Source organism: Paroedura picta, chromosome 7, assembly GCF_049243985.1.
Source record: "Paroedura picta isolate Pp20150507F chromosome 7, Ppicta_v3.0, whole genome shotgun sequence".
In the NCBI taxonomy this organism is placed as follows: Eukaryota; Metazoa; Chordata; class Lepidosauria; order Squamata; family Gekkonidae; genus Paroedura; species Paroedura picta.
Window position 1 is genome coordinate 104129128 of NC_135375.1, and position 15641 is coordinate 104144768.

The window sequence follows — 15641 nt, forward strand, 5'->3', positions numbered from 1 at the left end:
AGCCAGCGTGAAGGTTTGCCCATCCAACCACAGATAATCTGTTTCTCTTGGCAGGGCATAAATCAAACAGCACTGGGCAGGAGGTGAGTTCAGGATAATTGTCCCTGTCAGTGGAAGTACAATATCCCCATTGAAAATCAAACCTCCCGGATTACGACGGCATCGCATAATTTAGAGAGTGGGTTTTGATTTCCTCCCAGAACAGCTGGGATTCGGCCGCCGTTAAAGAAGCCGTTGTTACCGATGGACAATCCCCCTCTTGCGTGGTCTGACTAAACAAGTCCAGTGTGGGATTGTAGCCTTCCTCCTGGGAAGGCTGGCTTAAGCGGTGTATAATGTAGAGCAGGGGTGTCGATCTCATTTGTTACGAGGCCCGGCTCTGACAGACATTTCACTTCATCGGGCCAGGCTATGGATGCCATAAAATGTAGCGACTGATCCCGGGTTCACTTGGCACACAGGACTCAGAAAGTTTGAAAGAATTCAGCCAGCCCTGGACCCCTGAAGGTCACTGCTGAAACATAACAGCACCGTCAAAAATCTGCTTTGCTCAGTGTGTTTCAGAGCTTAGGCCCAAGGTAATGCCAATCCTTCTTTTGTCTCCTCTCCTCTCAGGACAAACTCTGCTTTCCGCTTCAAGGCCAGCCCTTCCGAACCTCAGGTAAGCATCCACCCGGCCTGCAGTAAGTTCCAGGGGCAAGTGAATTTCAAGAGAGTCCGGAGATGTAAATCTGTGGGCCCCCATGGAACGTGCCCTGCATAATCATGTGCTAGTGTTCGACCAGTCATGCTCCCTGCTGCAAGAGGCACCTGAGGGCATGGACAGTTGTGGGATTTTTCTGCCAACGTAAGCAGGAGGGAGGGGTGTAGGTGGGTGGAAGGGAACGAGGGTATGAGCAGAGGGCCAGTGGGGAGCAAAGGACTGGGCAGAGGACCTGCCCTGAGTTTCCAAAGACAGTGCAGACAAGAAACCCCACAAGCAAGCAAGCAAGCAAGCAAGCAAGCAAGCAAGCAAGCAAGCAAAACAGATTTTTCATGGAGTTTTCTTCCAGCCAGAAGTTTTGCAGCTACGTATATTTCATGAGCCATTTTGTTTGTGGTGTCATGGTTAAGAGCAGCAGCTTCTAATCTGGTGAGCTGGGTTTGATTCCCTGCTCCTCCACCACATACAGCCAGCTGGGCAACCTTGGGCTAGTCACAGTTCTGATAGTGCTGAACAGTTTCTCTCAGAGCTCTCTCTCAGCGCCATCTACCTCACAGGGTGTCTGTTGAGGGGAGAGAAAGGGAAGGCGATGATTGTAAGGCACTTTGAGACTCCTTTGGACAGTGAAAAGCAGGGTATAAATAACAACTCTTCTTCTGGTTACATAGGTGACCCTTCCTTCACGCTTTCCCGCAAATACTCCGGGTTGCAACTATGTTCATATAGGCTCGGTTCCCTCCCTTCCTTTAGCAGGGTCTGTTCCGGCTGGGTTCGTTCATGGTAAACTTGTCTGTACTGCGAGGGGTAATAAGGAACCCTTGTTTGGGCTAATACTTTTCTTTTTCCGTACTGAACTGTAAGATTAGCTTGGTCTTTATTGGTGGATAAGCAGTGCATAGATATAAAGAACTAGAAAAGCATTTGCCGCTCTTCTCCCTGTCAACTGACCAGAGGGGAGAACAGGACACCTGGGCAGAGTTTGCACTTACTTTCTTTATTCCATTGTCAATCCTGTTGAATTCAGATCGCTTTGAACTCGGGTCTTCTTCTCCCCCCCCCCCATTGAAACAGGAAAGTCTTCTGCACGTGGTTAGGGAGGCTCAGAAGAGGGGGGGGGAGGCAAATGGAGACTCTTTCTCTGTTTTCTTTAAGGGGGGAGAGGATCCAAGAAATCAGGGGAGGGAGGAAAAAATCCTTTCTTTTCTTGAAGTGGGGGGTAAGAGGATCGAAGAAGGCAGAAAAAAAAATCCAAGACCAACAGAAGTTGAGAGAAATTAGGGGCTTCTCCTTTAAGGCAAGCATGTCACATGACCAGGTGTAGCCTATCAGAGGTTCTTTCCCAAATGGATATTGAGGATTAAAAGCAGTCTGAGATATCGCACAATAAAGGTAGGGTCACTCCGGATCAATCCTTCTTGCTGCCGAAGGAAAATTTAAATAATCCAAAATCCAAACAGAAATCACATTCTGTGCAGAGGGCAGGGACTGAATCAATCTGGGGTTGGAATAAAAGCTCCGTGCAGTTTACACCCAGGTGAAACGTCGGCACCCCTTCTGTTCTTTGGTCATGCTAACGAGAATCTTCAAGGAACAGGTTTACCTGGTTCTCAAAATGATGTTTGCTGGGATGCCGGCCAGACCGTTGATGAATGTTTTCCTTTTGCTTTGAATGCAGACTTTCTGAGCCTGTGAAAATGGGTACATGAACAAAAATTATTTTGTGATTCATTCATATATGTCATTCCTACCCCCCTTTCTCCTAAAAGGGGGGGGGGGTCCACAGTGGCTTACATCATTCTCCTCCATGCCATCCTAACAACAACTCTGCAAGGTAGCTCAGACTGAGGGCTTTTCTGCAGAAAAAGGCACAACTGCATATGCCATTAATATGTCTGTAGGTTTGGTGAATACAGACACAGTGGTTCTTCAAAAACATTCCTCTTTATTAGATGTAACACCAACAATACCAAACAGGGAATGGGAAACCACACAAACCTGTACACACTTCCAGTTGGCCACATAGATTCCTGATTGGCCCATAACAAAGCAGATTGATTGGTCCATTAGGTCCCAGTAATAACTGTCCTTGGCTGATTCTGCACTTACTTTGTTTTTCCCATTGTTGATCCTGCTGAATTCAGATCAATTTGAAACCAGGTCTTACTCCTTCCTATCCCCCCCTCCCCGATTTGAAACAGAAAGTGTTCTGCACTTGATTGGGGAAGCTCAGAGTGGGGAGGGGAGCCAAGCACAGCAAGAGGCTCATTCTTTCTTTTCCTGAATGGGGGGGGGGGCAGGATTGGCGACAACAGCCTCACAAAGAACGAGGAGGGGAAAACAAATCCAAGATGCAAATCTCTGCTGAGAGAAATGCGGGCTTCTGGAAATCCCAAAATGAGGGCAAAAATGAGTCTTGGGAGGGAAGTCTTGCAACCATGAACCAGGTTCTTTGAACTGACGCCCTGGCCAATCAGGGAAGACTGCTTTGCTATGTCAGCATTGCAGGCACAGGCAGGAAAGTTAATCCACACAACGCAGAACATCTTATATTGGGGGCATTAAAAGCTGGATCTTCAAATATTGCAACTTATATCCTCTCCTGGATATCGCAAGGGGGAAGGTAGGGTCACCATGGATCAATCATGAATGTTGCAGAGGGAAAATTTAAAGCACCCAAAATCAAAATGGAAATCAAATCCAGTGCAGAGGGAAGGGGTTTATTCAAGCTGGGAGAGGATAAAAAGCAAAGTGGAGACTCGAACCTTGACTAGGTGCTTTTTCAATTCCTTATTTGTATAGTGTTCATGTTAGTGCTGTCCACATACATCGCAGCCATCCTGAGCAACTTGGCAGAAGATTGGGATAAAAGTAAGACTGTTCAAGTGTTGAACATACATGAAGGTGCCTTATACTGAATCAGGCCATTGGTCCATTAAGATCAGAATTGTCACCTCAGAGTGATTGCGGCTCTCCAGGGGTTTGGGCAAAGGCCTTTCACAACACCTACTACCTGGTCCTTTTTATTGGAGATGCCAGGGATTGAACGTGCAGCCTTCTGCATGCCAAGCAGATGCTCTACCACTGAGCTACAGCCCTTCTGTTAAGCATTAGCACAATTGAGGTGGGGGTTGATAATGGTTGATAATGGTGGACCTTTCCAAACATGATACAAAGCTCAGCTCTTGGAGAGTGCTTTTGCTGCCTCTTGGAAGCCATCAGAGATGTAGCATTATGCACTGAGTTTCCAGTTTCTCTTTTCCCAAAGGAGTTCTAGGTAGGGCATAGAAGGTTCCCATTGTCTAGGCACTGAGTGGATTCAGACTTGCTTCACTTCTGTAAGGCTGCTGCAACCTGTGCCTTGAACCCACATTCTGGGCCACTGTCAGCCAAGACAGTTCCTGCACATGACCGTGCTGAGCCATGAAGCTTATTTGGATTTCACAAGCATGCCTTTGCGGTGTGCCCCATGAAGAATCCTAACACCCTCTCCTCTCTTTCCGTAGTATTTCCTGTACAAGTTTCCTCCAGATGTGGATTCTGTCATCGTCAAAGTGGTTTCCATGGCGGTCTACCCTTGTTCTGTTGTCTCCATCCAGGATATTGTGGTAAGCCTTGGAGGGGAGAGGAACTGATGAGCTACATTTCGTGTACTTGCACATGTCTTTTGGTTTGGCATGATGCTTCTTCCATGATCATTTGAGGCTGGGAAATCAGTCCTGACTTATTCCATTGGACTGGTTGAACAGTTCCTTCCTGTCCATTTTGGAGGATGTTTCTTGAACGGGGGGGGGGGGGGGGTGAAGCCTCGTGAGCTGCCCTGTCCTATTCTTCGCTTACAAAAGTCGATTGTTCACTGTTTTGCCAGCTAAGATTGTGTTTTTCAGCCTTTCCTCTAACAACTTAACAAGCATTCAACCACTTTTTAAGCTACTCTGATCTCCTTGGAAGCAGGGCAGGATGAAAATAAATGCAGTAGCAAGCTAGCTAGGTCTTGACAAAGTCAACACCTCGGGCCTTTTCGCACGGGGATCTTTGTTGCAAATTGTTTGCGGAATGAAAAATCGCCATTTAAAATAGTGGAATTCGTCGTTATGCATACCTGCCTTTGTAGTGGAATCAGTTGCGTTTTTTAGCGTTTCCCACAGGCTTCCGGTCTCGGCAGAAATCGCTAGAAAGGAAGCGCTATTGCCAAGCTCGTCCCGCCCCTGGCCGTCAAGCAGCCAATGGGCAGCCGTTAGCATGCTCCCAAACAGCCCCTTTCCCTTTAAGAAAGGTTTTTTAAAAAAAACAGACCCATAGCAACGAATCTAGGTAGATTCGTTGCAACGGAGAGACCCATCCAGCTGCCTAATGTGAGCTGTCGTTTGATCGTATGATCGTTGGCACGCTGCCTCGAGTGATAAAAAAAAAATCCCCCCCCCTCTCACGGGCCCGATTTTTGGCTGAATTAATGTGTAAAAAATAAAGGGACTTTATTTCAGCAAACGGGCTTTTATGTGGTTTGTGCTTAGTGACTAAAGGTAAAGGACTGAAGCCAGGGAAGCCTCTAAACAGAAAGAGGCTCGCTGGTGCGTTTATCCCCGCTCGCTCGGAGAAAAAAAAATGGCGATCGCTTCGCCGGAAGTTTGGAGGACAGGCTCAGGAGGAGGGACTTTGAAGAACCTGCAACAATGGTAACGCACAGGTCTTTAGCGCTAGTGTTGCAGATTGGTTGCAGGAGTGTATCGCTATCCGGAGGGTGAATCCACTTTTTGGGATTTCCCTGAAAGCGCTACAACGAAGCGCTTTTTGCGGATTGGTTTCAGGAGTGTTGCAGATTGTGTACGACGTCGTGCGTTATGGCAAATCAATAGCGTTACCAATTGGCAACCATTGTGCGATTTGAAGCCGTGCAAAAAGCCCCCTCAAATTGGGCCTGAAAGGCCAGTTGGACCAGACCTGGTGTGGTTGTTCTGACAATGTCAAACCGCAGTTTAAGTGCTAACTGGAGGGGAGACATCTGGATCTCTCGCTGCGGTAGAATCATTTCTAACTGCCACAGATGTGCAGCTTCTTGCATCCATTGACTTGAAGTGAGTCCAGGCATTTGCAAAAATGTTTCCCACGCTTGAAAGTTTCTTTGACAATAACTCAACGTTCTCCCAACCTTCTTCCAAAAATCTGTCACTGATGGGGCCTTTCCCTGTTTAGGCCATGAATTGCACCTGGAACTGAACGATTCAGTTTTGGAAGTTATTATAGAATATGAGTTCACAGTCTAGCCAAACCACAGGCAGAAACTGAACTTCCATAAGCAACTCTGGCTTTCTCAACCCCTTTTTGGCCATGGCCCTTTTAGGAGCTCTTTTCAAGTTCAAGGGCCATTGCACAAAATGAACTAGGCTACAAAAGGCCTAAGCTAAGAGTGAACTAACTATATTTGGTGTATGTGCTTTTGCAGCTGGATTTTCCTGTGTGTTTGGTACAAAGAGACATTGCATGGTCCTTCACTTCCAGCAACTCTAGTGTAAAGAGCTTTCCCTTGACTACTCTATCACAATGATTATCAACCTTTTCAGGGGCATTACCCTTATATTACCCCACAGCAGGATGGCCACTTGTGCAATGAGCTAGGCTAAAAAAGGCCTACAATAAGAATGAACTAACTATACTCAATGTACCTTGTCTTATATATACATGAGATGAGATGACGTAGATTTCTCAAACAGCCAACTAGAAGAAAGATGTGCATTTTTTTTCTTGAATGCATTAATTCAAGCACACACAAAGGAATGGATTACATGATTTCTTTTTCTTTCCCTTGACGAAGGTCCAACTTTCTAACAATTCATGACATCATATGTTACCAAAAGGGAATTTCATTGGTTCAGTTGCCAAAGCCCCCCATAAACCCTTTGGGCTCCTCTTCAGTCTGTGGCTCCATTCAAGTGTGCCAGGGCCCCCTAGAGGTCCTTATGGTTCCTGCTGAGAATGGCTGCATTACAGAAATGTTTGGGGCCCATTGATGTTGCCATCTCATGTGCAGAAGAACTTGGACTGGAGCTATTTGGCATCATGCAGAATGGGCAGTCTCTGAGCTCAGGGAAGAAAACCATCTAACCCAAACTCTCCGTCCCTTTCAGTGCCCAGTTTATGATTTGGACCACAACGTGGAATTTAACGGGGTTTACCAGACTATGACAAAACAGGCAGCCATCACCGTGCAGGTGAGTGTCCAACAGGCCACTGGGACTGCTTTCCTTTTTGTTGGTATTTAGTAAACTGAACGCAGTTTTGACCACTGTACTTCTTAGGACAATCTGGCCCAAGTGTGACCATCAAGAGTTGCAAGCCAAGGCAATATCTCATCTGGATCAAGCCCCATGTGGGGAGGAGGAGGAGAGAGATGGGACATGGGTATCCGCCCCTGGATTGAGACCCAGGATGGCCATATCCTAGTTCAGAGCCCTTGATGCTGGTTGCTAGGACTGGATCTTTGAGCATGTCAAGTAGAATATCTTCACTCAGCAGAGCCCTAAGGCCTGTTTTCTACCATTTGTACCACACCTGTCTAGGGGGTTGTCAGGAGGGAGGGGAACATGACACACCATCCTCCCCCCCACCCTGTTTCTTCTGCAGTGAAGACTCTTCATTCAGCATATTGGGCTCAAGGCCTTTTTTTGGCCTGCAATGTAGAATGTAGCTTCCTTCAGCCTCCCTTCCCCACCTAACTGTTTGTGGGACCAGTCCCCTGGCCCTGTGCTCTGGCCTGTGGCTCTTCTTTCAGACCTTTGAGCCTTGAGAAAGGTTTCAGCCCCTTGCACTGACCTGATGTCCCCAGATAGGTCAGTCGTAGAACAGTCAGTCGTTGCAACCTGGAGCCAAGCGTTTGAATTGTAACTCTGCAGAGTCATCTACTCCAGTCTGAGTCCATTCATGGCACAGAATCATTTCTGAAGACTCAGCCTTCAAAAGTAATCCTGTGTCTATTTCGTGCAGAAAAAAGACTTTCTGGGAGACCAGTTCTTTGTTGTCTTTGTCATAAAACCAGAGGATTATGCCTGTGGCGGTTCTGTGCCAACCTCCATTGAAGGTAAGGTTTGACCATGGCTGATTCTGCGCTTACTTTGTTTTTTCCGTTGTCGATCTTGTTGAATTCAAATTGATTTGAACCTGTGTCTTCCTCAAACAGAATAACCTACTTCTTGGCATGGTTATTAGACAAAAGCCAGAAGTAATTTTATTTATTTATTTATATATTTGGTTGGTTGGTTGGTTGGTTGGTTGGTTGGTTGGTTGGTTGGTTGGTTGGTTGGTTGGTTGGTTGGTTAGTTAGTTAGTGTTTGTATACCACCCTCCCTGAAGGCTCAGGGTGGTTCACCTAAAATTCTGTGTTTATTTTCTCCTCACCCCTCCAATCTCTTTGTTACAGATAAGATGAACCATACTTGGAACCTCCAGCGGATGAAGACCCTTGAAGTAACAATTGTGCCTTCCATCAAAGGTTAATATTCCTGGCCTAGCTCCTTGGGATTAGCCTCATAAAAAGTGGGCCTACTGTTGGGAGTTAGCAGCCATATAAATAGGAAGGCTGTGAAATGAATGGAAAATGGCCCTTGGGAATGGAACTGTTTCTCTGGGGGCTACATGGCATCAGATCCACTGCATCTGCTCCCTGCTGATCTAATTCAACGGCAGAGCATACATAAATGCTCCAAGTGATAAAACTACCTTTCCAATTACTTTGTTCTTGTTCTTAAGAAGGAGAAAAGCTTTAGAGGGTTTTAGGAGCAGAGCAGCAGAGAGACCAGTGATGGCTTCCCCATCTGTGTGCTGACAGACGGTCTCCTCTCCTTCCCCCAGAGTCTGTTTATGTGCATGCCATCCTCTTCAGCTTCCTGAGTTTCTTCTCGTTCTACCTGGCCTCACTGATTGTTGCCTTTGTGCACTACATCAGGTGGGTAAGGCTTTTCTCAGCTGTTCTCTGGCAAAGACGCACAAGGGTGCTTGGGGTGATACAATGAGGAAGACTCCCTGTAGGGGCTTGGCTAATTCCCAGCCACTGGTAACATGGGACTTGCCCATTTTGGGGTTGTGCCACTGCTGCAGGGGATTGGCTTGGGTCTGGTCAGCGGCAGGTCTGAGAAGGTGATGAGATAACCTTGCTTAGAGTGATAAAAGACCTTGATTTGGCCTTGAATCTACCATTTACTGAAGTGCTTCCATTAACTGATGACAGGCCTTTGCCTCAGTCCCAATTTCTCAGAGGTGCTTCCATTTGCTGAAGTGAGTTAAATTAAGTCTGCTGGTTCAGTGATTGCAGGCTCCAAGTCTTCAGAACAACTCTTTTTATTAAGCAACTCCAACAACAGACTACAACTACTGAACAGAGAAAAACATTCAAACTCATGCACTTTTATACCTTTCAGGCAGCCAGCTGCTGCCTCTGATTGGCTCTAAGCAGAGCAATCTGATTGGCCCCAGCGGAGCAATCCGAGCAATCCGATTGGCCCTTAAGCAGAACAATCCAATTGGCTCTAGTGGAGCAATCCGATTGGCCCCTAAGTGGAGCAATCTGATTCGCCCTAAGCAGAGCAATCTGATTGGCCCTAAGCAGGATTGGCTCTAACAGAGTGATCAGGTTCCTTTGATTGGTTAGTTCCTTGGCTTGCAGAAACCCTCATTTGCATCTGTGTCCAGATGCCCAAAGACATAACAAGTTACTTAAGAGAGACCTTTGCCTCAGTCTTCATTTCCCGGGAGTGTCTGTGGATTCCCCAGTCACTCAGTTGCTTTCACTCACAGGAATCAATCACTTTTGTTTGTAAATTGTGTACGAAAGAATATTGTTCATTGAGTTTGCCTGTTACCAGTAGTCAGGAGATGAACTGTAATTCTGGGGGATCTCCAGGGCCCACCTGGAGACTACCATCCCTACTGGCGACCTCTTATTCCCCCACCCAGGCAGTGTAAGTTTCCTTGATGGGTCAAACTGGCTCTCCAAGGTCATCTCAGATGGGTAAAAGAGCACAGTTGGGGAGCCGAAGCCCCTGCTGCTTGTGTGCTTTGGTCCTGATCCAGATGAAATCTGGGAGTTGCATTCCCAGCACGGAACTCCAGGTTCACGTCTGACTCCAAATCTTCTCGGTGCCCACATCTGTGCCACGTGGACTTGTTAATGTGTGACTCAGCCTGATTCTGCCTTTGAACGTTAGCAACGCTCAGAGGATGGTGAGAGCCGATTAGTTTTGAGGAGTAATTTGCCTTCTTGTCGGCGATTGATTCTAGGAGTCGGACTTGGAGGAAGATTTCCAGTGGAGGTGCCAGTCCTGAAGAGGGTAACTATGATTCAAATGCACGGTGTTAATAACATAGAATGGCAGAAGAGACTTCCTGGATCTGTCCAAACGCCTGCCAAGAGCAGGAATACTTTCAGTACCTTTGACGAAAGAGACAAAATTCTGGCCTTTCTCAAGTCTATGCTTGAACAAGGAAATGGGGCAGGGAAGAGTCCATGGTTGCTCCTTCCTTAGAGGCTAATCATCTCCCCTTCCTCTCCCCCCCTCCCATTTTAGAGTTTTGTCAACACTGCAGCTTCTGTCTCTTCAGGGCCGCATCAGGCCTGGCGCATATGGCCCTTCCCTCAGGAGCGGTTGCTGAGCAACCTCTTTGGTCCCCCCTCCCATTTTTTGGCAATGAGGAAGAAACCATTTCTGTTCCATCACACCTTGCTAAGCAAACAATGGCGACGTGGCTTGCTGGCCGGGCAGGAGTGACTCATACCTTAACCAGGTGTCAAGGAAGTGGGTCTGAGACAGCTGGGAGATCTGGCTGCAGAAGGCATCGGCTGCTTCTCTGCCTCCCACCGGCTATTCAAAGCATGCCCCTGCTCCTGTACGATCCCATAACTCAGCCTTTCTAAAAAAATTTACCATTGAGAAACCCCTGAAACATTCTTCAGGCTTCAAGAGACCCCAGAAGTGGCGCAATGGTGCAGAATATGGTTGGGAAGCACAGTTGTGCACATGCCTACCTGGGGCCTCTCCCCTTCCCACCCCCTCAATTAACCAATTTTAAAAATATATTAAAATTAATTATCTCCCAACCATCAAGAAACCCCAGGGTTTCATAGAACCCTGGCTGAGAATGGCTGACACAGGCAGTCTGAGGGCTAGCTGCTGACTCATCCTACCTTGTGGCTCAGTTCGTAATGTGTACTGTGAGAGGTCTGACATTGGAGCTTGAAGACAAGGGCTTGTTCTCTGAACCCTGCAGCTCCCTATGGAGTGCCAGGCACCTACTACCTCTTTCCTTCATTTTGGACTGCACCCATGGGGGACTTCCTCAACTGTGAAGCAATGCCTCCTTGGTGTTCTGTTTTCCTTCCTCAGAAGGACATCTGAATACACCTATCTCCCCCAAAATAATCAAGTATCATAAAGCCAGTCATAATAACCAAATACTGTACATTTGTGTACAATAATACAACAATTCAACAAGTGAGATACAAAAAACAATCCAGACAATAGTTCAACAGGTGAGTTCCAACTAAAGTCCAAAGGAGGATTCGGTAGTCCCCCGTTCCACATGGTGGCTTCTCCAGTGGACCTAGCAGAAGTAATAGTATCAAATTCCTCAAGGGAATAAATAACAAATCAACTTAGAAGAATGGTCCAAAAAGTGAACTCATTTCTTACATCAACAGTGCTTTTTCAAACTGCACATAGCCTGCTCTATAATGTATTATTGTACAGGAATTTACGGTATTTGATTATTATGACTGTCTTTATAAAGGTAAAGGTATCCCCTGTGGAAGCACCGGGTCATGTCTGACCCTTGGGGTGACGCCCCCTAGCATTTTCATGGCAGACTCAATACGGGGTGGTTTGCCAGTGCCTTCCCCAGTCATTACCATTTACCCCCCAGCAGCAAGCCAGGTACTCATTTTACCAACCTCAGAAGGATGGAAGGTTGAGTCAACCTTGAGCCGGCTGCTGGGATTGAACTCCCAGCCTCATGGGCAGAGCTTTCAGACTGCTGCCTTACCACTGTGCGCCACAAGAGGCTCTTGACTGTCTTTATAATACTTGGTAAATGATAATTTTGCACTTTGGAAAGCATTATTTACTGTGGTTTCAGAGTCATGACCACACAGTTTCCTTTTTTCCTGGTATTTTCTATTTTCTATGTACCCCAGTTTTTCTTTGTTGTATCCTTCTGAGAAATAGCAGGATTTTTCACTCCCCAGGTCCCTTTCAAGCTTTTCGGTCAGTCTGGATAATCTGTTGTGCAAGGGGGGGGGGGTGTTGAAGCAATCAGGTGGAAATGGGAAGCCAAGTATCACTCTGTTTTCCATGGCAGGATCTGGGGCAGTGACATCTTCTCAGCCGATCACTGTCAGCACCGCAGAGGGAAGCAGCTATGGAGCTATAGGTACAGTACCAAATCCCAAGAGACCCTGGCACAGTGGTTCTCAACCTGGGGGTCGGGACCCCTTTGGGGGTCAAACAACCCTTTCACAGGGGTCACAGCAGGGTAAGCAGCTTGACCAGAGGGGGTGCCACCATCCACACAACAGCCTTGCGGGGTAGATCGAGGCAGAGCTTTCGTCTGTCTGGAGCAGCGGAAAAGAGCGAGATTGGCATGATGGGACAAGAGGCAGAAGTGAACTGAGAAACCCCAGAAAAAAATCAATTTATATACAATCGTGAACAATGGACCTTCACGCCATTGGTCAGTTTTGGTTTAATTTCTGTGAAAGGACACTTGCATAATTTTATGGTTGGGGTTCACCACAACATGAGGAACTGTATTAAAAGGTCAAGGCATTAGAAGGGTGAGAACCACTGCCCTGGCAGATAGAGCTGTGTGGCTTGTGTGGCTGTGACCTATTACATCCTCATCTTCATCTTGGGGAGCTGATGCTTTCAGGAGACAGCCAGAAGTGGAGTGAGGAGAGGCTAAGATGAGGGCAGGAAAACTTTCTGCCACAAGACAGTTTGTGGGGCTGGCCGGCATGAAAAAGCGTGTGGAGGAAGTGGAATTAACCATTCCCTCTGGATTTTGGTGAGAGCTTTGAAACTGGAGGAAGACATTAAGAGTTAAATCTTTGGGCAAAGTTCAGTCATGCAAGCTGAGCAAATTTCAGGGACCAGGCCTAATGCTAGCCTGTACATCCGTGTTTGTTAGTTAGTTAATTTGTTACAGACAATGTAATCAAATGAAATAAAAACAAGTAGACATAATATTTACAGACATCGTACAGGTCAAAATGCAGTACTTTTTAAAAAAGTAGACAATGAAATAGATATCCCAGTTCATGACTATGTGGTCAACCCCTTTATCACACTGGAGATGTCAAGGATCGAATCTGGGGCCTTCTACATGCAAAGCAGGGCATCTACCGCTGAGCCCCAAAACCCTGCCTGAAGCCCTTTATCAATAGATAGATCATTTTGTTTCTTACAGACTATAAAGCAGAATTTTGCTACAGCTCAGGAGATGGTCAGCTTTTTGTCTTCTAGCAGAAATTTAATCAGAAGGCTTTCATAGGTTACTGAATTCTTTAGACGTGTAAAATAAGGCAATGTAACAAGGTATGCGATTCTTATCGTCAGCATAAAATTCACACTGTGAGTGTTGGAAAACATTTCTACCACATTGGCCAGACACAAACATTAGCACAACTCTTTGGGTTGATGTTGAAGGGCATTAATTTGCACCCTAGAGAAGGCCCATCTAAGTTTCGATGAACTAATGTTAGACAGGTAAAAGCCTGGCACTCTATTTGTTTTTCTCAACTTTTTTACCCTTGAGAAGCCCCCGAAACATTCTTCAGGCTTCGAGAAACCCCAGAAGTGGCACAGTCATGCAGAATATGATGAACGGTAGGGATGTGATTGTCCTGCATAGTGCAGGGGGTTGGACTAGATGACCCATGAGGTCCCATCCAACTCTATTATTCTATGATTCTGGTTGGGAAGCGGAGCTGTCTACATGTTCATCCGGGGCCTTCCCATCATTGACCATTTGGAGGGGGGGCAGGTTGATATGGTCCTATATCAGTGGTTCTCAACCTTTGGGTTGCCGAGGCCAGCGGCACAGCAGTGCCGGAGGTGCGGCAGCGGTGGTGGGGCAGCAGGAGCAGTGCAGTGGCGGAAGTGGTCTCGGCAACCCCTGGGGAAAGGGTCAATCGACCCTATAGGGGTCACGACCCCCAGGTTGCAAACCGCTGTCCTATATGGTCATATCACCCAATAAATGTTCAACACATTTAAAACATACATTTAAAAATCAATTAACTCCCAACTATTCAAGAAACCCTTCCAGGGCCACCAAAATCCCCAAGGTTTCACAAAAACCTGGTTGAGAAAACCTGGCTTAGATGGTAGGCTGCACTTCCTGTACATGCATGGTTTTCATCAAGCAGCTATTTGCACAGTGTTAACAGAATGCCCATAACCAGAATTTTTTTTTAGGTGCGGGGTGGGCAAATGAGTTCTTGGGTCATCAGCTATCATTATTTATTTTCTCTGCTTTGCTCCTACATGATTTGACACACATGCACACACCCCTTTGCAGACCTTATGACAGGAATTGACAGCTTTTTTTTTTACCTCAATGGCTTTTATTCACACAGAGAATTCCCCCTTGAAAGACTTGTGACAGATTTCGGACCAACCCCGGGTACTTTTTGGAGGGACACGGCAAATGATTAATGGGTCCCGGCCTCTTTTTGTGCCATTGTGGCTACGGGCCTGGTTTGGACCATCTACTCTGAGGAGAGCCTGCTGCTCAGGGGCTCCATGCAGCCCTCTCAGAAATACCCCCACCAATGTGATTGGGCCAGTTTGGCTTCTGAGCAAGGAGTTGGTCATTTATTCTCCCCAAATCAGGTCATGCTTCAAATCCCCCTGCCTTCTTTCCAGATGAGTCAAGCTCCAGCGGGGGCCAGCAGCTATCTCCGTTGGGCCGCAAGGCCACCTATGGCTCTGACACGGACAGCTCAGTGGAAGAGGAGAGCGATTTTGACACCATGCCCGAAATTGAAAGCGATAAGAACGTTATCCGCACAAAGGTAAAATCCGCTGGCAGGTCACATGGAGTAGGAACTACTCTCCCGTACCATCCTGGTCCACTCCCCCATACTTTGGGAGCCCCCATGATCCTTCATGGACTGCAACATCCAGAATCATCTTCGTGGTGGCACCTCAGGGAGATCCTTGACCAGAGAATCACATTCTGCCTCGTGGCCTAGTGTAGAGGTTAAGAGCAGCAGCTTCTAATCTGGAGAGCCCGGTTTGAGTCCCTGTCCCTCCACATGCAGCCAGCTGGGTGACCTTGGGCCAGTCACAGTCCTGTTAGAGCTGTTCTCACAGAGCAACAACATCAGACAAGACACCATAAGCAATGGTCCTGCCTGATGACCTATGGAAGGAGACAGTCCTTCAGATCTTTTGTTCTGCATGCTCATTATTTACTTCTGTTTTATATATCTTGCTTTTCAGATATGACTTCCTGTTATGTTTCATATGACTACATTTGGTGATTTAGGGCTCATCATTCTGTCCCTGCCCACAGATGGAGGAGGGTCACTACTCCCTCTCCCTGATTGACACACAGGGAGCAAGGCACCAGAGAGGGGATCCCAAACAGGGATGTGCAAACAACCCAACAATGGTATTGGGGGGGGGGGGGTATAAAGGTAAAGGTATCCCCTGTGCAAGCACCGGGTCATGCCTGACCCTTGGGGTGACGCCCTCTAGCGTTTTCATGGCAGACTCAATACGGGGTGGTTTGCCAGTGCCTTCCCCAGTCATGACCGTTTACCCCCCAGCAAGCTGGGTACTCATTTTACCGACCTCAGAAGGATGGAAGGCTGAGTCAACCTTGAGCCGGCTGCTGGGATCGAACTCCCAGCCTCATAGGCAGAGATTCAGACTGCATTTCTGCTGCCTTA

At 47.1% G+C, this 15641-nt stretch overlaps 1 protein-coding gene across 4 annotated transcripts in view; it reads left to right on the forward strand.

Annotated features, from left to right (window-relative positions):
* SIDT1 (SID1 transmembrane family member 1) overlaps window positions 1-15641 on the forward strand; it is a 67963-nt gene that overhangs the window by 31859 nt on the left and 20463 nt on the right. For all 4 annotated transcript variants that reach the window (XM_077345874.1, XM_077345875.1, XM_077345876.1 and 1 more), the window contains exons 4-12: window positions 616-661; window positions 4207-4308; window positions 6826-6909; window positions 7682-7775; window positions 8115-8186; window positions 8546-8639; window positions 9971-10020; window positions 12044-12115; window positions 14611-14759. In XM_077345874.1, the coding sequence (XP_077201989.1) occupies window positions 616-661; window positions 4207-4308; window positions 6826-6909; window positions 7682-7775; window positions 8115-8186; window positions 8546-8639; window positions 9971-10020; window positions 12044-12115; window positions 14611-14759 (763 nt within the window). The remainder of the gene's footprint in view (window positions 1-615; window positions 662-4206; window positions 4309-6825; window positions 6910-7681; window positions 7776-8114; window positions 8187-8545; window positions 8640-9970; window positions 10021-12043; window positions 12116-14610; window positions 14760-15641) is intronic.